Below are 27,985 nucleotides of genomic sequence, written 5' to 3' on the forward strand. Positions count from 1 at the left end.
TGCGCTATGACAATTGACTTACGAAAATTTCAGACGAAACAAATGGCGCCTATGCAACAAAAGTTGAGGAAGAACAGTTTTCAAACTGGCGAAGAGTTGTGACACTGCTGACCTTATTCATATTTTAAAATAAATTTAAATGCTGTAAAAGTCAATATCTGAAATGGATGCTCAACCTGACAGTATGAGTGGAGAAATATGCCAACAGGATGGAGAGGACACCACATTTTACTCGAAAGCGGCACATTATTGGGAGCAAGTTCCGCCGACAGTGGACGGAATGCTTGGAGGTTTCGGCGTGATATCTCACATCGACATTGCTGGCTCGGAAAAGTTTCTTAAGTTGTTGTATAAGGTAAGAATTTCTTTTGTATTTATGTATTGCACATGAAGTACACAAAGGCAAATGCGGGCAGATTACCAATAATAATTATTATCTTAAGATGAGTGAGAGATATTAGACATTAAAACGAAATATTTTAAAGAAATATAGTTAAATAATAATCAGCTACTGGTACCCGATTACGAACACACCAAAATTCCCAATAAAATTTTACATTTCGTGAATTATAGTTACACTTCAGTAATTCTCCCTCAAATATTTCTTGTTTTTCATGATTTATGGTCAATAAATTAATCTTCATTAACAAATTTTTGGCTCCACGCATCATTCTAGGTGTCAGGTATTGGTAGAAATAAAAATCCACTGAATTTGATGTTCTAAATTGAACGACGCACGGTTATTCATTATTGATATAGTAAGGAAATTTCAGTTTTTTTTAACCCTATGATGCGAACCAAAAGAAAATTATTTAGATTAATGTCCTTGTCAGTTATGCCCTAATTACGGAATATAACTACCTAAACTATTTTTGAATTGACTAGTAGTCGTCAGTAATAGCTCTAGCTTCATGGTATATTTCAGGTCATTTGCATATAACAAACATTTTATAGGTTTAACAGTTCTTGTAATATTATTGATGAACTAGGGTACACCAATTGTGATTATTAAGGGGTGAGATAAGCTAGATTTAATTCTCAAAATTTGCCTTCTATCACTAAGGTAGTCTTTGACCCTTTCTAATAAGTTACCAACAATATTGCATGCTCTTAATTTTTCAACTAAGATGCATTATTGTATCAAATGCTTAATGAAGGTCTGCACAAATGACATCTACTTGGTTACCATGACTAAAAGCATTTAAAATACAGTTTTGAACGGCCATCAGGTTTGTTACGATGTATCTACCACAAATGAAAAATGCTGTTCATCCATTATAATACATATTTTAAAAAAACGGGTTATATTATCAAGCACCAAGCCCTCAAATATCTTAGCTATACTAGATTGAATGGAGATAGGTCAGTAATTTGAGACATAGGCGGATTTAGTGGGGGGTAGGTGCCCCCCCTCAAGACACTTAAAAATAGACACAATTTTTAGTAGTTATCATTACGTTGGTTTTATTTTATGTCTTACGGAATCTCAATCGCTTTATTTCATATTATTAACTTTGAAATGCAAATGAGGATAATATTTCATACATATGTAAAGCTTTTTAATCTCAAATATGAGAAGACTTTGCCTGTCAGGCCCTTGTGTTTCCCAGCCTCCCCTCCCCAGAAAAAATCCTGGACCCACCCTAGGTTTGAGATATCACTGTTAATCCCGGATTTTTGAACAGACACTATATGTGCCTTGCAGTGTTAAATTATTGTTTTATGACTTGTAAAATTTTGAGGCAAATGATGAAAGGAAATATATTATTATTATTATAAATTCTTCTAGTGGCCAGACCCACCTGGAAAAGGGACTGCATTGGATTGTGGTGCTGGAATTGGAAGGATAACGAAGCATCTTTTACAAAACCATTTCGAGACGGTGGACCTAGTTGAGCAAAATCCACACTTTTTAGACGAAGCAAAGAAGTCTTTGGGAAGCTGTCCAAGGATTGGCTCCTACTATCCCATTGGTAATCGATCTATTTGTTGCATTAATCCTTTGTATATACTAATTGCTGAGGTAGTCATGTTACAGGTTTGCAGAGCTTTGAACCCCAGTTTGAGAAATATGACGTAATATGGTGTCAGTGGGTCTTAGGTCACCTCACCGATGAAGACTTTGTGAAGTTCTTCAAATCTTGCAAGTAAGGAACAGAAATTAAACCATGCTGTTACTAACCCTTGGTTGTATTCCATTTCTTATCATTGATTACACATTTCATGATCAAATTAATTACAGAAGACTACCGATTATCCGGCTGCGGTTTATCCCGATTGCAGATTATCCGTGCATGATTTTCACTCTTGCTCAATTTTTCCCGTGATCTTTAAAAAAATAATCGGACGAAAAATCATCGGAATTACGGCATTAATTCAAGGATACACCAGGCTTATTATTTGCGTTAGAATCCCCTTTGTAAAACAGAAGCGATCGCGCGCTAGCTGCATTCATGGGAGCACAGTGTTCCTGTTTTCCAAGCCTCACAGTGCGCGGTCACAGTCCTTGATTACGGATGCACGTTGCGCAGTGGTTGCAACCCGACAACTTGTGTGAGACGCGACTACGTAGCGTGGCGCCTGAGTGTACTTTCGGATGTCGAGCAGTGGTTTTGAAGCATTCGTACAAACCACTTGTTGGTATCGATGATCACACAGCCACGGATGTGTGGTTTTTGAAACCAGGCCTTACATGCAGCATTAATAATACGAATACAACCATGTTATCGCCGCTAAAAAGTTCGCGGTCTCGCGAAGAGAGAGCTTAGTGAACCCGGAAAGCAGTCTAAAATTACAGAAAATATGCGTAAATAATTATAAATTGTTCAATTTACCTTAATTATGAACATTTAAAATTTAAATTTTGGATTATCCGTGTTTTCCAATTATTCGTGCCGTCTCTCCCCATCATTAGCCTGGTTAATCGGGAGTGTACTGTACTTTTAATCCTTTTCTCATCACAACCCATGATTCCTCAATCTTGGCAAATATATATTTGCTGAGATAGAATAAGTATGTGATATTGTAAGACAAATGCTGTTGAGCTTTCATGAAATATTTCCTAGCAATTCCAAATTGAAACATAATTTTCTTGAAGGTCCTCATCCTCTATTTATTATTTGGCTTTCAGTTTGCATTTCTGAATTTGTGGACAGTGAGTAGTGGTGACAAATCTTTCTGTATTTCTAAAAAATAAAGAGATATCTCCCCTTTTGGTGAAGCAGTTAAATAACTATTAACATTAATTTTTGAAAGTCTCCTCTTGCTTGATCTCTCACAGTTTAAGCTTCCTCTTGCCTCCCATCATTTGATGGTTTAAGGCCACTGTGATTGCTCTGGATATATTGCCAATGCACTCAGGAATTGAAACTCCCAATGAGTCAGAGTGGTGTTTGGGAGGGGAATTGGAGGTGCATGTAGGATATTCTTATGGAGTTGAGTACTAGCTAAAATGTTAATGCAGTGGGCGTGTGATAGTACAAGGTAATGGAATTCTGGTCAGAGTAAAGATATGGTGAAGGAGAAACCTTGTGTAAGGCATCAACCCCTCACACCCCTTGTATCCACTACTTTGGGGAGATTTTCCCTAACTGCTATAGCAGTGGTCAATTAAAAAAAGATTATTACCTTGACATATTTGGTTGATTTGGTGATCATGAAATCTTGTGATAGAATAAACTAAATTCTGCAAATAGCATTCTTCCATAATTTGGCATTATTAGAAGGGATATAGGAATCTTTTGTAAGATATTCAGAGTGCAGAATAAACAGAGGTTGACTGATTGAATCAAGTAGAATTTATAATGCACAGGCGCATAAGAAACAGGCACATAGCCTGAAATTTACCTTTGGAGTGCTTGGAAGGAATTAGGATGCATCAGCAAACCATGCATTTCCAAAATTCAGCTACATATTTTTTTTACATAATGTGGAAAGCTAAATTCATCATTCCTTATAGGTAGAAATCTTAAAATGTAACTTTTATAATGGAACAAGGGAAATATTTGATTTTTCTCAAGTGTAATAATCAGATACTTCTCTTTCCTCTAGAAAAGGTTTGCGGCCGAATGGAGTCATTGTAGTCAAGGAAAATGTATCAGGTGGTGAACTTGAGAAGGATGAGCAGGATTCATCAGTGACTAGACCCATGCAGGTATTTAGTGTGAATGATTTAAAAAATCTTTATTCCATGTGCAGCAGAAGTTTGATTTATTTAGCAAGGGTTAGTGTGTTCTTAAATGTTATTTTTTTGCATTGCTTATACTGATCAACTTCCAAATTAAATATGAAAACCATTTCTGGCGAGAGCACGTGCCATTAAGGCTTGCAGCAAGCAGCAATATGTGTGCAGATGTAATAAATAAGAACACAAAACGAATATAAATCGCCATATCTCTCGAACATTTGTAATTCACATTACTTCAAAGGGAGTTAACTTATTAAGTACCTATATAATAAAAGAACCATTCTGAAATATAATGTTAGTTAACAAATAGGATGAAATAAATGTTAATTAGGTACATATTTTAAATCAACAATTACGCCAAATGTGTTTTTGCTCGCCGCTTCACAAAATCTTCTATAGCCCTTCCAGTATAACAACAAGAGGGCCACCTACTTATTATTTATTCAACAAAAAGCCACTGTTATTGCTCCCCGTTAAACTTTCAGCATGTTTTTGAGGAGAGTAGCAAGCATAGCCTTCATATCTCGGCATTTGAAATGACACTGCTTAAATACCTAAATGCCATTATGATGATAAAAGAATTTGTCTCATGCCAATGCTTGCCGCAATTAAAATTATGAAATACTTGTCACCATATGATCAAAATGAAGTTTATAAAATACACTTCGGTGACAAAGTCCCGATCCCTGGCACGGAGCAATATGCGCATTTTAATTCATTAAATTTTATCTAAGACTCCCGCGAAAAACTGTTTTAAATTGGATTGAGCCATTAAGTAGTCATAAAAAGAAAATACACCAAATTGAACAGGAACTTAAGGGGAGAAAGGATAACATAGTTTTAGATGATAAGTTTTACAATGGAAAACAGTTCATAAATTTTTGCACTGCAGGTCAGTTCACTAAAAATATCCGCTCTAAAAATTTTTAGGTATTTGAAAAGTAATTATGAATATATTATGTATACTTGAACTATTTAATTTCAGGCTTTCAAATCATTACTGCATCAAGCTGGTCTGAAGATTGTATTAAATCACAGGCAGAGGAAATTCCCTCGATGCTTATATGAAGTGCGAATGTTGGCTTTACGACCAGCAGTCAGTAATCTTTCAAATGGCTCTGTACCTTGTGCAGAAGAGAAAATGGAACCAGACCAGTCAGAAGAAAGTCATAAAAAGCATTTACCTGAAGATTGATGTCAAGCTATTTTAAGTATTGAGTTGTATTATTATTCCTAAGATCATGCAAGAATTAAATTTACATTTTGGCTATGCTGTGTTTGAATAATGGTGTGTTACTTGCTCTGTCCTTTAATTGTTAGAAGAAGCAAAAGATTACAGCAAACCTCTGAGCACCTACTTTTGTTTCTTGGGACTCCCATATGATTATGTTGTCATTTCCCTACCCATAGTCACAAGTACGCATTGGTAAAGTTTAGGTAAGGTATGGCCAATCTGCATATATTATTCCATGGAGATTGAAAGAAAAATCATCATGGCCTTGAATTTTGATCTCGGCACATAGTTTCAGTCATAGATGGAAAAAACCCATGATTTGTCAGCATTGTTACTCTTTCCTGCAGTTTAACCCTTTCCTCTAAGTGTGGAAATGTCTTTTTATGTTTTGCATGCTGACTGCAGCATTTACACAAAATTTTTATTGATACCTGGATATTTTGCACTTGGGCACTTTCCCTCACCATAAGGATTAACACCATAAGGATAAGAGGCACCCCTGGCGACAAGACCAGGTCTTGTCGCCAGGGGTGCCTACTGCACAGGGGGTCTCTTCTGCACTGGCTTGCAGCTAAAAATTTTAACTCCCACAGCCTAAGGGTCAAGGAGTTGAGTGATTTTACTCAGGTTGTCATGTCAAATCTCCATTTAGGAGTCCTACTTTTACTCTCGAGGGTTAAGGGCACCATTTTAGAACATACGTTTTTCATGATGAAATACTCAAATATTCGTCCAACATATTCTTCACTTGTACATTCTCAAAAACTGCCAGAATGCTCAAGTGGCAAAGTTGGAAAATAAGATTTCATTTGTTTCATCAGTTTTCATAACCAGGAAAATTGAACACCTGTCAGGTATTTGCACACTTAGTTCAGGAAAATCCTCAAATGCTTTCTTTCACTATTGTAATGATAAAATAAATTTAATAACCATTACTGTAAAATATTTTAAAGCTCTTATGCAAGCAAATTGAATTTGAGGTGGGAATAGAAAAATAATTGAGGGTTATTAGGCTGTTTTCATCAAAGAAAATGAAAGGCATTGATTGCGATTCGTTACCCACCATTAGTGTATTTATAGCATACAAATTATTTGGTTTAAAAAAATCCCAGTTTAGATGAATGATAATGGTCAATTTCAACCCCATTTGAATAAGGCCAGATTGGCACCTATGTAATGCCACTCCTTGTGACATCACAGGGACCTAGATGCTAATGGAGTACTCAGGGAGTTTTACATCGTGTGAGATTACCAATGCAAGCATGTCGCACAGAGCTCAGGGAAACATCTCTTAATAATCACTTATTAAAATTGTCTCTAGTCAGAAAGTTTCCTACGTTTGATAGGGTAGCAATAATCCTTATTTAATCCAAGCGCGACCTACTAGTAGGGTACTCTGCTACCTGCATCGTAGTGGTGCTCATAGCCTCGCACACAGGCAGCAGGAACCAGAATGATGTCAAAAGGGCTTTTCCCAGCATTCATACTTAGCCGTCGCATTTTGGCACGCTTGAAATTTTTCACTTATCATTTAATCGCAAAAAATAGATATCGTCATTCATATATCTCAAAGCGTGAAATACATACTCATAGTATTCATAGGAGTAATCAACTTTCGATTTAGGCAATAAAACAAAATTTGAAACCATCCTGTTAGTTTTTAAATCATTGTTAATCTATAAGGATGTAAGATTTTAATCTCACAAGCTGGTCCTCATTGTTGATAACCACTCTAAAAGAAAACAATCGGGGTGAAGAAAAACCCCCACACAAATAAGTTGTTCTACCCTGAGTAAAGGCATGCAGCCAGGGGATATTTATTCCCACCCAAAACTTTTCCCCTAGCATCAACCACCTGTGTTACATTCACAGAGAAGACTGGTAGCATCTTTGGGACACTTCATTTTTTACATATACATCGTAGACTTCAAAAATTCTTCCAATAATGAACCATGGAATTAACTTGTAGAATTATGAGGAAACAAATAGCCAACATATTGACATCTCTTGTTTCCTAATAGGTAAGAATTGAAAACAAAATATCTGTAAAGTCAACCTGCACTCCTTCCAAAACAAATTCTGGCCATGCATTAGCCTGAATCTGAGAAATATGTACTTCAGTTAGGTCTTTCCCCATCAGTGTTAGCATTCTGGTTGAATAACAGTGACCTACCTGCACTTGAAAGCTACAGTACCACAGCAGTCTTACGGGATACCAGACTCTATTTAAAAAGTCTAATGCAAATAATGGCTCCCAATCCTGATGCAGCCATGATTTCCACTGCAATACTTTATACCTGATGACTCCTCAAGATAGTCATCACAAAGCCTTACCCATGGCAGCATGCACTACTTGCTGTAGATGCCTCCGCAGCTACACTGATCATGTCACTAACCCTGTGCTTTTGCTGCATGGATGGCAGTTCAAGTCACATAAAAATGGGATGAAATTCTTCTAGACCAGGAATAGAACTATGAAAAATAGGTTTCTAGGACACTTTGCAGAAGACTACACTATCTGTGTTTCTCGATTCCCAAGGAAATTGAGGTGAAACTAGCACCATGAGAGTTAAAGCTTCCATTAAATTATCTTTGATATTATATACAGTAGATTCCAGTTAATTGGGACATATCAGGACTTGCGCACTTTGCCCCAATTAGGCGAACTATCCTGTACATGGGCATAAACAGAAGTTGAAATGACAGAAAGAAGACTAAAGAATGTTTGTATTGCAGCATACGTTTATTGAAATATTAATTTGATTATTAAATCAGCGAGTTTAATTAATTTATTATGATTTTTAAGAATTATAACAAAATAGTTAAAAATATTTTTCACAGCCTCGGGCGATGCCGAATGAATGTATTTTACTAAGTCCTATCCTCTGGCAGATAGTATAACAACAAGAGCTTTCAAAATAGGGCAAGAATAGGAACATTTGTGAAAAATAAGAGTAAATAAAAGGAGGAAAATATAAAAAATAGTATTCTGAAAACAAAAAATTTTAATTTCCTCGTGAGTATAGTCTATTTTGCTGACTCATGGCCCAATGAAGTGGCATGCTGTCCCAATTAAGCGGAGAATACTCTGGGATATTCCTCCATTGGGTTCTGTTCTTCAAGATTTGCCCCAATTAAACGGCTGCCCCAAGTAACTGGTGGACCCATTAAATGGCATCTACTGTATCATTGAAACTAGTCTTAAAATACAGAACTTCGTTCCTCAAATGAAATCATAAATTAAATGACCTATTATTATATAAGCACATTTACGACCCACCCTTCCCCATGGAAAAAAAGTAGGCTTTTGAAGAGACAGGGATGAACTCATTTTCCCCCTCCCCAAACAGCCCTTTAATTGAAACTTGAATGTACCCAAAAGTCTTACCAGCATGATAATTACTTTATGTTTAAAATTTTAAAAGGCAATGTCTGTCACACTAAGCCAATGTACATTAAGAACAGAATTGCAGGCTACATTAATTGAAGAAACTGGAAAATTTCCATTAAAATTTTGTGTCTGAACAGTTCCACCACAATAGGGTAGTTTCCTTCAACAAATAAAACGAAAGGCATTGATTGTTATTCGTTACCCACCATTACTGTATTCATAATATACAAATTGTTTCGTTTTAGAAGTACCGGTTTAGACGGATGGCAATGGTCCATTTTTATCCTCATTTGAAAAGGGCCAGATTGGCACCCATGCGACGCCACTCCACGTGACGTCACAGGGACCTAGTTTCTATACGAGAAGATAGGACTTTTACATCGTCTGAGGTTACCAATGCATGCATGAGGCACAGAGATCAGGGAAAGAAGTCTTAATAATCACTTATTAAAACTGGCTAAGGTCGGAAAGTTTTCTTCATTTGATAAGGTATTAATAATCCTTATTTTAGCCAAGCACTACCAGCCAGCAGGGTACTCAGCTACCCACTAGCAGCCTGCATCGTATCAGCGCTCAACCAGCCTCAAGGTCACCGCACAGGGCGGCAGCAGGAACCAGAAATACGCCACACGAAGAGATTTCCCGGCATTCACACTTACGCGTCTCATTTTTGCACGCTTGAAAATATTCACTTTTCATTTAATCGCAAAAAATAGATATCGTCATTCAAAAATCTAGAAGCGTGAAATGCGTACTCCAGGAGTAATAATCTTTCGATTTAGGCAATAAAAAAATAATAGGAAACCACCGTATTCATACCATAGGATGATACTAACAGCCAAAACCAATTGAAATTAAAATTTTCATCAGCCTCTTCTATTCAATGTCAAATTAAGTTATTTAATAAATATTAGGCTATGTTGTAGTAATAAAATATAGGTAACTCTTATGAATTATTTATTATAAACAATAGATCAAGCTTTCACAGCAAACTTTCTCTGAGGGTAAATCATTCTCTTGCGGATTTCCTTCCTTGTCTTTATCTTTGACTCGCTGCGAGATAGGGCTCTCCTCATGGCACGAGTCTTCTTTCTCCTCAAATCCAGGGGCTTGTACTTCTTACCCTGAAGAGAAAATAAATTTGTTATCAAAAGAAAACTGGTACATATTCACATACAATCAATATCTCTATAATAAGAATTAGAAGACAGTGATACTTGCGATGATGGAAACAGTACTGATGACGATTTTTTGATCTTTAATGATGTTGATAATGATTATGACTAAGGGTTCAACGGCTTTGAAAGTGACTTGTCTTATTTCATAGCTAGCAATATTTTCCCCCGTTTCTGTGCTTAGTTTTGCACTATGTTCAGAAGTTTTGTGTACTTGATGAACAAATTAATATTTTTTTGGCAACTATATCAATTTTTGTACTGCCTGTTGGGCTTTCCGCAAGTATGAGAACTTAAAGGAACTAACATGCAATGTTAGCACTTGGCATGCAATACTGAAATGAGGGTGCATCTTATATGCCATCAAATATGGCAGTTTCAGCAATCAATCAAGAGAATTCAAAACAATTTATCCAGCCCATTCCTTGAGCACATACATCATAGGGAGTGTTGTCGCAGGAGTAATAGATTCCTTCCACATCCTTATGGCAGGTTTTCATTAAATCTCTCTGGCATGGTTTCAAGATAAATGCTAAATGACTTAACTTGAAGAATCAAAGATTTGTTTGGAAAAAAGGAAGCCCCTTGATATGCACTAAGAATTTTTTGATAGCCCTACATGACCTAATTACAAAACTTGTTAACCATGCAAGCACCATTTTGCAGAATATTATAAATGAGCTTTAAATTTTGCTGATGTGTGTTTTCTCTTCATACAGAAAGTGAAAACAAAACTTATTGTAACTGGACTGCTCCCATTAACACTATGATCGCCACGCCAGTGATAGCGACCATCGATGAGACTTCCCCCTCACCATGTCAGTCATAGCATCCAGTCACAAAGCAACAAAATTTCAGAGCATTTCGTACACCAAGGGTAACTGGGAGTTTTTTATTCATGGACAGTGACCGAATTAAGTCAAAATAGAGTGAAATTCATTGTAGATTCATCATAATGATATCTCTTCTTGACATAAATCAGTAACACGTAACTGATGAAAAAAAATGATTGCATCACAGGAAATAAGTACTTCAACACAAAGGCATTTGATGTGTTCTGAGCGTTTTTAATTACAGTACACTCCCGATTATCCGGGCTAATGATGGGGAGAGACGGCACGAATAATCGGAAAACACGGATAACCCAAACTTTCTGTTAAATGTCTTGCAATGCTCATAATTTACCTAAAACATACAATATATTATTATTTATGCAGTTATTCTGTTATTTTAGAGTGCTTCCCGGGCTCAATGAGAGCTTTCTTCGCCAGTTCGCGATCTTTTTTTTCAGAGCGCGGTCGCGCACTGCGAGGCTTGGTAAACAGGAACACGGTGCTCCCGTGAATGCAGCAAGCGCGCGATCGCTTCCATTTTACGAAGGGGATTCTTGCCCGGTGTATCCTAGCATTAATGCAGTAATTTCGATGATTTTGCATCCGATTTTATTGTTTTGTGAAATCGCGGAAAAATTGAACGAGAGTAAAAATCATACACGGATAATCCGCAACCCGGATAAACCGCAGCCGGATAATCGAGAGTCTACTGTACTTATATTTATCACTCCAAAAACAGCACTATAAGGCCTTTACATAAGGGGGCTATGACAAATGACAATGGTCTCTCACGAACATGTATGCCATGGATAGGGGAAACCTATCAAGGGAGGATTTAAACCTGAAATCTACAGCTTGGCAGGCGATCACTGTACCCTATCACCAACGAGGCCAGCACTTGAAAATTCGTAAAAATATCCAACAAAAACTTACAAAAGTTGAACAAACGAAATAGATCATCAAGCCAAAAAAGTATCGGTAAATCTAGGAAGATCTTAGATGCTGCCTACGCGTGGAGTGCAGTACTTGAAGGACCCTTCATCAAACAAATATGGCAGCTTTTGTTTACTTCAGGTGACTGTGTCAACATTGCTAAGTTTTCATTAATTTATTGAGAATGCTAGAAGATAATATTTTGTTGATACATTCATTACATTGCAGAGGAAAGCAACGTCGATTACTTACTGCAACCATTATGACTGCTTTTACATTGCGATTAACAACAACTTTTGTAATGGAATTTGTATTCACTTCAGGATTACCAAATGTAGTTTACTTACTTCATCAACTCTAGTTGCTCTTTGATTAATATTTATACTCAGAGATGGCATGAATATCCCTAATATTAAGTTAGTTATTATTGATGTACTCACTTTAGATGGAAATGATAACATAGTAAGCCCTGGCCAATTAATATTATTTCATTAATGGTTTTTTATGACATTGTACAAATCGAAATGAACTTAACACACAATTTTCACACTAACTTTTTGTCAATGTGCAATAAGTGCCACATAAAGCACAAGAAATGATATCTGCTTCTACCGAGTTAGATCATCTGGGAATCTAATCCTACTACCAATGGGAAGGGATGGTTCATGAGCACTTTTGGTTGAGGCAGAGTGGGATGGGTAGCTCCAGGAGATTATTTATGAAAAACCTTTGACTTAAATTCATATGGTATGTTATTTGGAGGAGGCCACAGACAGCTGAGGTCATTTGCCACATGAGGGAGGGGTGGGCAAGGAAGGGTGGAGAGAAACCTGGCGTCAGCATTAGCCTGCTCTTAACGAAAGGTGCCAAGGGACTTTGGCTTAACATCCCATCTGACAGATGGAGTGTTGCGCTTGAAATTGTTAAGATTTTCATGAAATGTATATTTCGTATATTCGCGGACAATGCCATTTTTTTATCAACAGAAAAAAGTATCTATGTACTTTTTTTGTAGTCAAGGGTTGGTTGTTTTACTTTGTTGTGACTCTTTAAAAATGGTTGAAGAATAAAACTTGAAGTAGATAGTTGATCCTGTTTTTTCTCCGGACTAACTGTCGAAGCTTTCATAGTGGCACGAAGATTTCGTCCACTGGTTACCGAAACAAATATTTTTTTGTCAGGTTATGGACCCAGCAGGCATAAGTGCGGAGAATTAAACGTGTTGGTGAAGAAGACTATCGTTTGAGCAAACGGTGATAAACTTCGAGTACAAATCAACCAGAGTCTGGCTTGGAATAACTCGTCGAACTCGTAAAAAGAAAAAGAGAGGAACGATGTCCGGACGGCGGCAAAATCAAATGATGGATAGCGAGTCAGCCCAGGGGCAGTTACCTGTGGCTGATAAACTTGAAGGGCCGAACTATTACGAGTGGACACTAGGAATGAAGGGGTTATTCTTAAAAGCTCAATGCATTGAAGCTATCAAAGGTTTTGAAGAGTGGACGATAGAAGAGAACGGTGTGTTAGTCGCGGCAGATCCGCCGGATTATGAGGTGAAACGGAGGAAAAGGCTGGACAACACATGTCTGGGACTCATCTATTGTAACGTTCAGAAGACTTTTCTGGAGCATGTGGACGCCTGCGATAATGCTAAGGCAGCGTGGGAAGCGTTGGAGACCATGTGCACGAGTTACGGCCGCTCTGAGCTATGCAGCTTCAATCGAGCTATGTGGAACACACAAAAGACTAAGGAGATGAGTATTCATCAATATGTTGCCATAATAAACGATTATCGCAGGAAAATCAAGAAATGTGGTATGGAAATTGATGATGATATGCTAGCTAATGTATATCTAAACGGCCTTCCATCTGATTGGAAGTTTTTTGTCCAGAGTTATCGGAAAGGGAAATTAGTCTCAAGAGAAGTATTGGGTGACATGCTTGTGGAAGAGCAGAAGATGCTATGCATGTCAAGAGAAAAGAAAGAGCTCAAATCTGAAGATAATAGCGATGCACATCAAGTTTACAAGGTCACAAAGGAATCAGAGTTTTCTGAGCATGGAGTGAATAGATTTAAAGGGAAAGGAAAGAACAAAGGTAAAGGTGGAAGAAAAAGCCATCCTCCCATCTGTTATGTATGTGGAACAGAGGGACATCTATCTTTCCAGTGCCCCGATAAGAAACAAAATGCTATAGAGAAGAATCAGAATTTTGAATCTGTGAAGAAGGGGCGAGCTTCTGTCATCACAAGAGGATATAAAGCATTGTGTACTCACCAAGAGAAAAGTATAGGAGGTGGGGGATTATGGATACTGGACGGTGGAGCATCAGACCACATGACCAATAGAAAAGATTTATTCATAAATCTTTGTCCCATAACTGGTCAAGTTGTTGTGGGTGATGGATATGCTTTGGAAGTCAAAGGAATTGGCACCATAAAATTGGAGATCTCCACTGAATGTGGTGGCTTTACTATAGACTTCTCAGATGTACTGTACATCCCTGATTTGAAAGATAATTTGCTTTCACAAGGAGTATTGGACAAGAAGGGAATGAAGTTCTCATGTTATCAAGGGGTGAACGAGATATCAGATGAAGGAGAAGTTTTCTTAAAGGCATTTCTCGTAAATAATTTATATTACATCACTACAGTAGGAGGAGTCAGCATTGAAGATGTCAAGATTATTTCTGAGACAAAGAAAGCATCCATAGTATCTACCATAATATGGCATGATAGACTGGGGCATCTAAATGAAGATGATATGAAGAGAATTCCTTTGGATAAAAAATGTGGAATTAACCATTTTGATTGTGATACTTGTAATGCTGGGAAAATGAAAAGGTTAAAATTTCCTAACATAGGTGGAGAAGATACATGCAAGGTCTTGGATAGAATCCATTCTGATGTGGCAGGTCCATTTACACCCAAGACTTTCAATGGAGCTAAGTACTTTGTCACATTTATTGATGATTTTACAAGGTATTCTATGGTCTACTTATTGAAAAAGAAGTCAGAAGTATTTGAAAATTTCAAGAAATTTCAACGTAGAGTGGAATGCCTGCACGATAGGAAAATTAAGGAATTCCAGAGTGACAATGGTGGAGAATACACAGATAAAAAATTCTCAGTACACCTGGAAGAATGTGGAATCTTACATCGTTTCTCAGTGGCATATACTCCACAGCAAAATGGGCTATCTGAGAGGTACAACGAAACTATTCTGAATACAACGAGATGTTTACTGATAAAATCTGGTCTTCATAAAAGATTTTGGGGAGAAGCTCTCATGACTGCTGTACATCTCAGAAATTTGTCTCCTACTTCTGCACGAAATAGCAATATTCCAATGAATTTGTGGAAAGGACGGGAACTAAAAGAGATAGATTATAACTATCTAAGAGTTTTTGGATGCCAGGCATGGGCATGGCAGCCAAGAGAGACAAGAGATGGAAAATTGAGTCCCAGAGGAGAAGAAAGCATCATGTTAGGATATGAAGAGGGCATCAAAGGATATCGACTTTGGAGTCTGAAAAAGAAGAAAGTAATAATCAGCAGAGATGTCAGGTTCAACGAATCAAAATTTCCTTTCAAGATGAGCCGAGATGATATCAAGATTCCCGATCTAGACAGCGATGGCGAACCTGATCCAGGAGAAGACATTGTGGAACAAGGCTATGTTTTCACAGGCGATGGAAAAGCTGAGGAGACTAAATCAAACCAAATTTCATCACACCCGGTGGTGATCCCAGGTCTGACTCCAGTGGTCCCAGATTCAGTTTCAGGGGGAGCAGTGCCTGAGATACCAGAGGAGGCAGCGCCTCGTGTTGCAGTTTTGGAGGATGACGTCGAACAGCCTGTCTTGGTGGTCTACCCCACAGTTACTAATTTAGAGGTACCAGTGACAAACCTTGACCCTGGTGAGGTCGCAGGTGAGGTACCAAGCCAGTCCATTCCAAGGAGGTCAAAGCGTGTTAGGAAGCCAACATCTTGTCAAAGCTGCAACTATGCTCATGCAAGTATTGAGTGTACTTCCATTCCAGGGACAGTAACAGAGGCTTTAAATAGTAAAGATTCTGAGTTTTGGAAACAGGCAATGCAAGAAGAAGTAAAAGTTTTGTCAGACCAAGGAACATGGGAAATAGTGCCAAGACCAGAGGGATTAAATATTGTAGGTTCAAAATGGGTGTTTGCTTTGAAACGTAATGATAAAGGGGAAATTATAAAGTTCAAGGCAAGGTTAGTTGCTCAGGGATATGGTCAAATTCATGGAGTTGATTACCATGACACATTTAGTCCTGTTATTCAAAAGAAAAGTCTGAGGCTTCTGATAGCTATTGCTGTTGAGACAGATTTAGAAATGGATCAGTTGGATATTGTAGGGGCATATTTAAACAGTAAATTAGAAGAGGATGTGTACATGGAGATACCAAAATATCTCGGAGAGAATATAACAGTTGATAGAAAGTTTTATGTATGTAAGTTAAACAAGAGTATATACGGTTTAAAGCAATCAGGTAGAAATTGGTATTTGCATCTAAGCTCAATTTTGTCTGTGTATGGATTAAAACAGTGTTTAAGTGATCCATGTATTTTTAGCATGTCTGACCTTAAAGTAGGGGTTTATGTTGATGATATGTTGCTTGTCGGAACGAAGGACAAGATATCACAGTTTAAGAGTTATCTAGGTAAGCATGTAGGAGTCAAGGATCTTGGTTCAGCCCATAATATTTTGTCCATAAGAATACAGAGACCTGAAAGAAGTGTGGTATATATTGATCAGGAGAATTATATAAAATATATGTTGGAAGAATTCGAGATGCAAGATTGTCATGGGGTGAATACTCCTTTACCAGTAGATTTTCAAGAGAGAGATGTCGAAAACCAAATAAGCAATTATTTGTATCGAAAAGCAATAGGCTGTTTGTTGCATTTGTCTGGAAATACAAGACCAGACATTTCCTATGCAGTGTGTATTTTAAGTCAGTATATGGAGGAGCCATGTCAAACTGATTGGAAAAATGTCAAGCATATGTTTAGATTTTTTGTCTAAGACTAGAGGTTATGCTTTATGTTATCAAAAATGTCAAAGTAAAATTAATGCATACTCTGATGCAGACTGGGCAGGCAGTAAAGGTTATTGTAAGTCCATTACAGGATATCATATTTCTTTAGCAGGGGCTCCATTTATCTGGCGAGCAAGGAAGCAAAAATGCATGGCAACCTCATCAACTCACGCAGAGTTTATTGCATTGTATGAGTGTGTAACTGAAATAGTATGGTTATCAGAGTTGTTAATAGAAATTAATCAAGGATGTTTAATGCCTAAACCTTGTGTTATTTATTGTGATAATGAGAGTTCCATTGCCATTGCCAAAAATGATGTTATAACTGAAGGAAACAAACATTTCTTTGTTAAATACCATTTCATCATGGAACAAGTCAAAGAAAAAATGGTGTATTTTATATATGTACCATCAGACAAGAATACTGCGGATATATTTACTAAAAGACTGCCAGGGACAAGAATCAAAGTGCTATCAAAGATGATAGGACTTAAGGATCTGTACAATAGAATTTAAGATGTTTGAATATTTTATAAATATAATGTCTTGTGTTGTTTGGTACTCATTCAGAGATTGAAGGTGAAATGATTATTGCATTTTCAAAACAGGTATTGTCCGAGGGGGAGTGTTAAGATTTTCATGAAATGTATATTTCGTATATTCGCGGACAATGCCATTTTTTTATCAACAGAAAAAAGTATCTATGTACTTTTTTTGTAGTCAAGGGTTGGTTGTTTTACTTTGTTGTGACTCTTTAAAAATGGTTGAAGAATAAAACTTGAAGTAGATAGTTGATCCTGTTTTTTCTCCGGACTAACTGTCGAAGCTTTCATAGTGGCACGAAGATTTCGTCCACTGGTTACCGAAACAAATATTTTTTTGTCAGAAATGTCCCCCATACAACATTCAAGTATGGATCGGGCAGTCTTTGAAGATTCTCCGCCACCGCTGGGATTTGAATCAGAACCCACAAGGTGGGAAGCCAATGCACCAACCCAATCCCCAAGAAATTCTTTTCTGCACCCTATTGACCACAAGTGGACCACAATATACAATTGTGGAAGAAGTTCATGGGAATGTTCATGTTCAGTTCCAAGAGGATAATGCAAACAACCCTGTTATGTTATAGCTCAATGTAGCTTTTTTGGGCTAGACAGAAAAAATTGCATTCTACATGACGTAATGCACACCTTGCTGAGGTGATATCATATTAACAACAACCCAGTTTTATCTGTGCTGTCATCATCACCCCGATTGGAATTGTCGTCAGACATCATTTTGTGGAATGTACGAATAAGTATCACAACAGTAATCATTTTCCCCTCTTTCAATACATAATATAAACATGAGTACAACCTTCAACAGCTGCTCATGTTCTTTGATATGCAGCCCCGATCATGCCCTCCAGATGTTATTAAGGGTCAAAAATAACTTCAAACTGAATTACAACCAACCCAATAAATTATTGCATAGCAACATAGTAAAATGCATTATGTATGAACAGGAAGAATGCAATTGTCATCTTCAAATATTGGATACCATCTGAGACTTGCAGTCCTGTTAAAACATTGATTCTGACAAATAGTTATTTAATGCAGAAGGCACTTTTACTAATCCTTCACAATAATAGATTTACTCAAAATTACATTTTCACTGAAATGAAAATTTTAAATTATTTATATGAACCACTATTACCATTTCTTCAAATAGATTCTGCTTTTCATTGCAATGGTTGCACAATGAGGTATGAATCATATCATATGTTGCATAATACCAATGAAAGTGTAGTACTAGTGTGTGAGAGTACTTAAGACATCCATTCCATCGCAACAGAGTGCATGAAAAGTTTTGACAAGTTGAGAAGAAGAATATCCATGTGCAATGGATGTTCACCCTAAACCTACAGTCATGTATTGGAAGCAAAAGTGATTTTCTACGCAATTTGATGACCTATTGAAATTAACATTCTTGAACACATTAATTTAAAAAACATTAAGGTAACTCTTCCTAACTTCCAATGCTAGTTCTTTCTTTTACAGGTTCCCTTTTTGTTGACTTCCTCGTTAACATACATAACCACAAAAACGCCATCCCTGGATCAAACTACATACTTTGGAATTCGACAGGATTTTAACATTATAACTTCAACAGGTATTATCACAATATCGCCAAAACCTTCCCACATTCCCAAGAAATCAATGCAAATGTATCGATGTTAATCCAATCACCTAATGCAAACACAAGGCATCATATTTGTTTTGTAAGGGGATTCTGAAGTACCTCACCCCACTTCATTTCACTGGCATCCAGATTGGCTGACTTTTTAATGGCTAAATCATGTAATTGCTTGCAGCTGCTACAGAAGTAAATGGAAAATGCACTTCGCAGAGGAAATTTGAGAAGAAGTACATCAAGAACAACACTGCTCATTGGTAACTTTTCATACAGAAAATATCAGTGAATATGGGCAGAAAAGTCTTGGTTAAGAACTGATACTGCCGTATCATACAGTAAAATAGGCGAAGCGAAGGTGAATATCTACAAATTGCTAGCCTTGAACATAGGATATTCAAATGACTTGACAGCTAACATCCAATTTTAGCAAACAAATGAATGGAAGTTGCAAATAATTAAGGGTTGAGAATGCAAATAGAAATTACATCATGCACTACTGAACAATATTTCCGGGGAGACACAGCCAAATGAAAAGCTTTCCTATCTAACTCCAACCACCATCCAAGATACCACAAGAAAACTCAGCATTAGAAGAAGCTAATTAGATATATCATCACAGTAGGGCACAGTACACGGCATATCAACAATATTTCAAGTCTGCCTCAAAACACAACCCTAAGAAGTTAGAACGAAATTTTTTCACTGTCTCACAAAAGCCAATCTAGGGCCATTCCATGAAAATAGGTAACTTTTGGAAATAAAAATATTTTTTTATATTTAACTTATTATGTCATGATTGTCTTCTCATAAGGTTATATTATGAGTATTTACTAAGAATTTTAGTCAAATATGTTTAAATATGTAGGTAACCTAGGTTCAAAGTCGTCTCTTCATCAGCTGTTCAAAAATTGCCATTTTCATAGGTTGTGTTGCCATATCAATGCTTGACTAAATGCTACTATTATTTGTCTTGGTAATTATAATATCAAAATATAGTACAGTATAAGAGTTTCTATCACAAAATTATATTAATTTTACGATAATATAATGGTAAAATACAGTGTTTAAAAATAGATTGTTTCTTTGTCCCGTACGTAACATAAAATAGATAAATTTATTTTTTCACCAAGTTTCTTGACAAACAGCTACTCAAAATACAATTTTCTAAACAGGTTTTGTGTCAAACTAAATGATTATGATGTTGTGAAAAAATAATTAAATTAAAACATACCCTAATGTTCAATTTCTTTCTGTCCCGTACGTAACGTTACGTACGGGACACTACACAACATAATATGCAATATACATAAAAATGGATTCACTATGTCATATCATTAGTAAATTTTGATAATATATAATTCTGAAACATTAAATGAAGTGTTATTTACATTTAGGCCAGAAAAGTCAAGGCCTACGGTAATTTAAATTTAAAATTGTGTCCTGGGCACTCAGGGTTGGGGAGTTTGGCATCGGTTAATAGAAGGGCCAGGTATTACGTTTATGTCATGAAATGACAAAGTGGACAAGGAGTAGGTGCTGTGGTTGAAAGTATGCACTGTAGTAAACAGAAGAACAAGTAAAATTTTAGGTGCATAGAGGGCAGGTAGAGAAGGTAAGAAAAAGTAAGGTGAATGAAATGGTAAAACATGGCTGTTTAATTCCTGCGTTTCATTTGATTTTGTCACCTCAATAATCTCCAGTTCTTCATGACAAAAAGTGGGGACTTAATTTCTTTTGTCTCAGTGTGTGGTAGATCTCAGATGTGAAATCACTGGGATAGTTGTTCTCGATTAGATGTTTGGTGATACTAGAATTTACAGTCGCCTTTAGCCAACACGTAATACATGTTTCAGTGTGTGAGTGATTATGGCATATGTTATTTTGTGACTGATTACTACGAGGGAATCAAGGTTAGAAAATAATCAATGTGGACTACATGAAGTATTTTATTTAAATAAGTTTACATAACCACCACTGAGTAATGCCTGAAACTTTGAAGATAAGAAATTTAATGCTTTTTCAGAATATAAATGGTGGTGGGAAAACCTTAGGCAACTGCTGCTGCTAGAGTAAAGAAAATGCGTAGTAAACTAAATGCAAGTGATCATGATGGGTTCTTAAAAAAGTAAGAGGATAAATTAATTAAGAAAAAAGCGGAGAGAAAATATTACCGACAAAGAAAAAGTATGAAAGGGAAAATATGACAGTGAATAGCAGGCAAACTTAAGCTAAAAAATCAAGCTCACATCAGTTCTCCTGAATGCAATTTTAGAGAACTGATTGAATGTTAAGAGTAGTGAGGATGAAAATGATGCTCTATTCAATCTGCCAAGGATTTTGCATCAGAATCTTCAGTAGTTTGTTCAAGGCATATTATGCTGGAGAAGATTATATAAATGATACCATCATCAAAGTAAAACCTTGAGACAATGTTCAAGTAGCACCAGATATCCTTAGCTTTCACGTGATATGCAATACGAATGAAAGTTTTTCAGGACAGAAACATTTTAAAGATATCAACTTGAATTTAGACCTGTTATTTTGAAGTGAAGACATAATTCAGAGGTCAGTGGGTTCTAGTGCAATAAAATGGCAATTTATTTTGAGGCAAAATCACAGAAATTGTCTCAGAGAAGTAACTGTAAGTTACAGTTATGGTACCCAGTGGAGCAGCGAGGGGTGGGGAGGTGTTTGGGGGATAAACACCCCCCAAATCTAAATTAGTTAATTCGATTAATATTACTTATAAAAAAGTGTAAGGATTAATAAAATATCCCTCAGAAAGCTGTAAAACTCCCCATTTTGAACCATTTATCTTAAAATATTTCTGGGGGAGGGTCTCAGTACCTCCTGCTTGCCCTGGCAGGTATTCCATACCCCCCAGATTCCCACTATTAGTTGCCCCTAAAACCTCCTCTAGCCTTAATTCCTAGCTGTACCCCTGATGGTACCCACCAGTCCCCAGAACATTATAAATGGCCAATGCTGCCCAATTGTATTGCATACAATAGAGAGACGGAGGTGATTAAAGCTATTTCTCCTCCTATAGTGTTGAACAAAGAAAGACTATGGAAAATTTAACCTTAAAGATCTTAAAATATGAACTCTGGTATCTTTCTCCTTGTTTTTTTAATAATACCATGGTAACAAGATTAAAGTAGCTGTATAATTTTTTTATACCTTAATTGTATTATAATTAAGCTAAGCAAATACAAGTTAATTGATCTAGAAAATAATGCTTATAAACATATGATCTTCTTATATTGTAATTGGCTTAACAACCTTTTCTGATAAATGTGTTTTTGACCATGTTAACTCTGCCTGTTTTCAATAACTTTTAACCTGAAGTGTACAATGTCCCGTACGTAACACCCTTGTCCCGTACGTAACAAAAGGTAAAAAAATTGTAACTTAGTTGAAAAATTTTTGTTAATAATGTTAAACATATTTCCTTGAAGCATCCTTTTTAAGGAATATGAAAAAAAATAGCACAGCATTATGAAAATTCTAATTGAGCTGAAATATCATTTTGCATAACATGAGCCGAACAAGTGGTTGACCCAGCTTGTCCCGTACGTAACAGGCACTTATTTTCTCTTGCAACAGTTACAACAAAGTGCTAAAGCCAAAAATGTAGCTTGAAAAATAGCTTAGGTCTACACCTAACAATTTATAGCAGTTTCAATGAAATACAAAAAATATTAGGAGCAGAAATAATATTTTAAAGCTGTAAAAATTAGTACAAATGTCCCGTACGTAACGGTGGAATGGCCCTCTAGTGTTAATTGAGGAACTTAAGGGGTTATTATTATTCACGATAGTACTATTGTACGAGCCCTTTGGAAATCGGACGAGAAATTTTGCTAAACAGTTATGGTAGACTAAGAAAATTCCTACCGAATGGAACAGCATATTAAACGAAAACGCAGCAACTGATCGACGCGTACTCCAATGTAGGCAATTAATAGTGACAATAACATTAGTCTCAAGCAAATAGTAAGCGTCTACAGATGCTTACTATTTGCTTGAGCACATTTCTCCCCGTTCACCACCCCACTGGGCAAAACGACCCGTGAAAATTCAACAAGTTCGAATACAAGTAACTACTCATGCCTCAAGGTAACAAGAAAAACAATCCATTAATTTAAGTCACTCAATGGCAACATATACATTCGTACCGTAATTGCGTAAATAGATTGCATGACTTGTAGTGTAGCCTACTAACCTATGTAAAACTTACTGCATGTTTCTGAATTTCTATTCTATATTCTATTTCTAACAGCATATAGTAGTATAGTTTGTTATTATACGGGACGTTTCTTGGACGGTGTGGTGTGCATGTGGGAGTCCAAATGCATGCTGCATGCTGGTGATTGATCACCCCCTGCCAAACACCCTAGAGGTGGCTCGCAGGGTAATTTGTAGATGTAGATGTACCTTGAACAGCTTCCTGAGGTTTTCCTTCTGCTTCTGGTGCATAACAATGTACACCCTGGCAATAGCTTTCCTAACCACACGACTGAAAAGGGTTAAAATGATTTATAGTGACAGTGTGAAAAAAGGAAACACAAGAATCACTTCTACGAATGAGGTGCGGGAACTTCATAAAAATATAATTACATTTTAGACAATTTTGATGCGGCTCCACCGGTAACTTTGGCGACCCTTAGCGTGGTTAATTCTGTTTTTAACTCTTCGAGCTGCTTGGTCAGCTCCTTCTTGTCCTTCGTTCGCAGCTCGGAACATTTTACTTTACCCTGCGAAAAGTCACAATTGCAGATTACATTATCATCGCGACGAAGAAAAAATAACATTGACGATATACAAACTAAACTTAAACGTTGTGCAAAATCATAAGCACTAATTAAACTCTTCTGACATAAATGATGGGAAAGAAATAATACGATTAAAATTTAAAATCACATGCTCACCATTTCGGCTGAACGTGTGCCACCGGGGATGTTTCTTACGGAAGTGGGGGAGATCGAAGAAGCTATTCAGAATTTACAAAGAAGAAGGAAAGGCAAAAAAGATATATTATAAATAATATTATAATTAAAGTATAATTTTAAAATATTTTTTTCTTTTTTAAAAGATAATATATTTATATATGTATTACCATTGACTTTCAGCTTTCCCGGAAGTAAATGACGAAAATTGAACAAACCACCATCAAATAGCACAGACGGAAGCGGTAACCCCGCCTACAACCCTTTGTGTATTTGTCATCTAAGGTGTGTAATAACTAATTACGTGTGTAAAGATGGCAAAAAATACTTCTAGTTCAGCTTTTAGAAAAATTGATGTCGATCAGTATAACGAAGACAATTACCGGGAAGAAGATCAGGGTGAATTGCAATCCCCATCGGTGGGCCCGGATGAAGCTGAAGTTACAGCTATGCTGAATCAATATCCTTTATATGAAAATCTAGGACACTGATTCTAGTTTAAGTTGTTGATATTTCTTTAAATATATTAATTTTGAACTTATTGGTAAGTATTTCCTTAACGGTTTCTAGAACGGGTCGCAACATAGAGGCTTTGAAAACAGTCCTTAAAAACGCTCCATTGGGATCTAAACAACAGGCGGTTAAGGTTTGTTGTTTTTATTATATTTACGAATAAAACTATGACATGCTCATATGTGTACAGAATGTATAACTGACAGGTATTTCATACGCGCATTACCTGAAATTGAAAGTCTTGCCTGAGTCTGTCTTGGTCCCTTCATTTACGTCTTTCTATCGCCTTTTTGCTCCAATATTAATTGGGGATTTCTATTTTTTTAAAGTGCTTCATAATGCCATTGAAATAATATAGGACTTAATTTCACATTCTTTACTTGGTGGAGAGTTTCACAACATGACTAATTCGTAACGGGATGGCAGTCCTCTTGATTACCTGCAAAGTTGCCGTCATATAATTAGTGCCAGTCTTTTAAACTTTTACCCTCGCAGAGGAAGGGCTTTAAAATGCCTTTGTAAAAGCTGTAAAATTTCAGTCATTACGTAATTGTTTGTTGTTTACAACTATCCTGTATCCTTATTTACTCAACGTTCGATTCATTGTTCTAATTTCATGTGAAGGATGCAGCCCTCAACCTCACTCTGAAAGTGCTGTTGTCCATCAAGTCTTCACAGATCGAAGAAGCCGTCAATTCATTGGATAGAGACCATGTGGATATTTTAATGAAGTACGTCTATCGAGGATTTGAGTTTCCATCGGAAGGAAGTAGTGGCCACCTTCTTTTGTGGCATGAGAAGGCATATGCTGTAGGTGGAGTAGGAAGTATCGTACGAGTTTTAACCGACAGCAAGAGAGTCTGAGTTAGATTAGAGTGAAGGTTTGTTCCTGGCAGTGTTTGTTATCGACTGTGAGAATTTGTGTGTATTACTTAATCTTATTCATCCTGTGATTGAGTATACTTCCGAGGAATCAATTCTTCATTAATTATATGTTTTTTTCCTGTTTGGAAGACCTTTTATGTCTATGTACAAATTCAGTACATCATTGTGCAGAAAGCATTTACTTTTTTATTATCTTTGTTGCCAAGTATAGTAATTTAAAAATGTCTTTAAAGTGTTGTATAATATGAAAAATTATAAATTTGTATATAGATGAGAGAATTTCATTAAATTAATTACTAACCAAGTCTAAGGTTTCCAATTTACGTCTAGCTTATTTTTCTGCTTTTTCTTCTCAATCGAAAGTTCATTGCAAATAATTTAGGTCACCTTGATTATTTAAATATTTACTGGTTTCCATCATGGATGGGTTGGAAATACCCCAGATAAAGACTGTTTCTCCTTCCAAGTGATAGAAACATAAATATTAGTAATCATGCATGTATTAATTTGCTATTAATGGTATTCCATGAATGTAAACTAAGGCTTTCTCTCTGGATTTTTTGCACAATTTGTGCATTGCGGGTGACTCTGTAAAGTCATCACCATGGCTAGTCCCGGTCAGGGGCGCAGCTAGGGTTTAGGGCTGGGGGGTTTAGGCACAACTAATACTAGGGTGTGGAATACCCGCCATGGTAAGCAGGAGGTGCGGTACTGGAAATTGGATTTAACTTAAAAAAATTTCTGAGCTCTGGGGGGGAGGGGGGGCGGTTTCTCCCCCAAACCCCCTCCCCCCCCCCTCGCTGCGCCACTGGTCCCGGTATAATTAAAAAAGCATAGGTTCAGGATTTGGGTGGATCTGACTTCACTTATTTCATTTAAGGCAGAGTTTGGGATCTCGGAACATACGCAGAAGGATCATATTGGTACCAAATAAACATGGCCTGGTGAGATGTGGCTCAGGGTGGATGCATTAGACTTGCTGTCCGGCACTACTTAGCCATACCATCAACTGCCTCAATTTTGGGGCCCTTTTCTGTTCTGACTTGACGTGAATGTGCTTTGAAATTTTTTATGCATCATCACACTTGAGGTCTATACTTTGGAAAATCCAGTTTTCAAATGCTGCTCTTAGAATTTTTAAAAGACTAAACATGAAAATTGTGTTTAAAAATTTCAGGAAATCAATGGCCTAAATATGGTCAGAATTACAAAATGCACACATGGAATGTATTTCTTGCCATTATTGAAATAGTTCCCAGCCTTAGGCTGTCTGCTATTTTTTTCATAAATATTGCTTTCAGTCATCTTGTTTATAGTCATGGCATATCAGATAAGTTTACTTGAGGGGAAGGGATATGAACATAGTTATATCACCAAAAAGACAAAGCACTTTGGTCAGGTAGAGCCAACCAGAAAATACCAGGACCCAGATACAGCGGACTCCTGATTATTCGGCTGCGGTATATCCGTGTTGCGCATTATCCATACATAATTTTCACTCTCGCTCAATATTTCCGCGGTCTTTATGAAAATAAAACCGAATGCAAAATCACCAGAATTACTCCATTTTAATGCTAGGATACACCAGATTTATTATTTCAATTAGAATCCCCTGCGTAAAACTGAAGCAATTGCGTGCTAGCTGCATTCACAGGAGCTCCGTGTTCCTGTTTTCCTAGACTCGCAGTGTGGGACCGCGCTCTGTGATCACGGATACACGTCCCGTAGCAGTTGCAACCTGGGAAAACAGTGCGAGATGTGGCGTGGTGCCTGAAAGAGTAGTTTCCGACGTTGCGCAGTGTTTTGAAGCATTCATGTTGACCACTATTCAGTATCCGTGACCACATGGTTTTCAAAACGAGGTCTTATAAGGAGCACTAATAATATGAGTGCAACCATGTTAACGCCACTGGTAAAGAAAGCTCTCAATGAATCTGGCAAGCACCCTAAAATGACAGAATAACTGCATAAATAATAATATATTGTTTGCTTTATGTAAATTATCAACATAACAAGAAGTGAAAGTTTGGTTGATCCGTGTTTTCTGATTATTCGTGCAATCTCTCCCCATCATTAGCCCAGATAATCGGGAGTGTGCTGTAATATGTACTCATGTGTCATTACCTTGATATGAGACAATGAGGCTAAAATAATTTTTCCAATCAGCATACCCTCATATTATTACTGATGATCATTAGACACCTAAGTCTTGAGATACAAAGCTATCGATATGCCATGTATGCTAAACATCGAGATTGATGACCAAGGTAAGTGTTTGGAAGGAGTAAACTTAAGAAATAGTAAACAAATTTTTTCTTACAAAATGACTAATTCCGAGGAATGGGTGCCACAAGCTCAGATAAAGTGCGCCCAAAAACTAAGGTTAGCAGTTCTACAAAAATGGCCATGAATGGAAAATTTTTCATTATCAGATTTGGCTTAACCCACAGAAATTTGGTACTCTACTTTATGTGTATCAACTCTGTATTTCACTAGAGAGTCATGGGTGACTAGTGAGGTGAGGGAGTTTCTCTCTAGTCATCATCACTGGTAGGAATACTATTAATGTAAAAATATACTTCAGATTAGCACCATCAAATCAATTATTGCTACACTCCTAATTTGATAATGAATAAAATGACAGCGC

The 27,985-nt window shown here is 36.8% G+C and overlaps 3 protein-coding genes across 3 annotated transcripts; 2 read left to right on the forward strand and 1 right to left on the reverse strand.

Moving 5' to 3' along the window:
• The first annotated feature begins 16 nt into the window (after positions 1–16).
• Positions 17–5,456, forward strand: LOC124168930 (N-terminal Xaa-Pro-Lys N-methyltransferase 1). The gene is made up of 5 exons (XM_046547340.1): positions 17–355; positions 1,790–1,973; positions 2,039–2,147; positions 4,051–4,153; positions 5,172–5,456. Exons 1-5 carry the CDS (start codon positions 164–166, stop codon positions 5,379–5,381), a joined length of 798 nt encoding a protein of 265 aa, XP_046403296.1. The 5' UTR covers positions 17–163; the 3' UTR covers positions 5,382–5,456.
• Positions 5,457–9,751: 4,295 nt separating this feature from the next.
• Positions 9,752–23,984, reverse strand: LOC124169063 (60S ribosomal protein L35). The gene is made up of 4 exons (XM_046547537.1): positions 23,923–23,984; positions 23,612–23,748; positions 23,429–23,510; positions 9,752–9,935 (listed from the first exon to the last, which is right to left on the reverse strand). Exons 1-4 carry the CDS (start codon positions 23,923–23,925, stop codon positions 9,786–9,788), a joined length of 372 nt encoding a protein of 123 aa, XP_046403493.1. The 5' UTR covers positions 23,926–23,984; the 3' UTR covers positions 9,752–9,785.
• Positions 23,985–24,150: 166 nt separating this feature from the next.
• Positions 24,151–25,623, forward strand: LOC124169062 (actin-related protein 2/3 complex subunit 5-A). Its single transcript, XM_046547536.1, has 3 exons — positions 24,151–24,400; positions 24,514–24,586; positions 25,078–25,623. Exons 1-3 carry the CDS (start codon positions 24,255–24,257, stop codon positions 25,315–25,317), a joined length of 459 nt encoding a protein of 152 aa, XP_046403492.1. The 5' UTR covers positions 24,151–24,254; the 3' UTR covers positions 25,318–25,623.
• The last annotated feature ends 2,362 nt before the right edge of the window (positions 25,624–27,985 follow it).

This window comes from Ischnura elegans, chromosome 12 (assembly GCF_921293095.1).
Source record: "Ischnura elegans chromosome 12, ioIscEleg1.1, whole genome shotgun sequence".
Lineage (NCBI taxonomy): Eukaryota > Metazoa > Arthropoda > Insecta > Odonata > Coenagrionidae > Ischnura > Ischnura elegans.

Bases quoted from the DNA above. Each gene is read 5' to 3' on its own strand.
- LOC124169063 (XM_046547537.1), bottom strand. The intron at 23,511-23,611 runs GTAATTATATTT...AACCCTTTTCAG, and splicing joins GCATCAAAATTGTCTAAAAT to TCGTGTGGTTAGGAAAGCTA. The intron at 9,936-23,428 runs GTACATCTACAT...TTTTCTCTTCAG, and splicing joins ACCTCAGGAAGCTGTTCAAG to GGTAAGAAGTACAAGCCCCT.
- LOC124169062 (XM_046547536.1), top strand. From the start codon at position 24,255: ATGGCAAAAAATACTTCTAGTTCAGCTTTTAGAAAAATTGATGTCGAT. The intron at 24,401-24,513 runs ATATCCTTTATA...GGTTTCTAGAAC, and splicing joins GTTACAGCTATGCTGAATCA to GGGTCGCAACATAGAGGCTT. The intron at 24,587-25,077 runs GTTTGTTGTTTT...TTTCATGTGAAG, and splicing joins CTAAACAACAGGCGGTTAAG to GATGCAGCCCTCAACCTCAC.
- LOC124168930 (XM_046547340.1), top strand. From the start codon at position 164: ATGGATGCTCAACCTGACAGTATGAGTGGAGAAATATGCCAACAGGAT. The intron at 1,974-2,038 runs GTAATCGATCTA...GTCATGTTACAG, and splicing joins TGGCTCCTACTATCCCATTG to GTTTGCAGAGCTTTGAACCC. The intron at 4,154-5,171 runs GTATTTAGTGTG...ATTTAATTTCAG, and splicing joins CAGTGACTAGACCCATGCAG to GCTTTCAAATCATTACTGCA.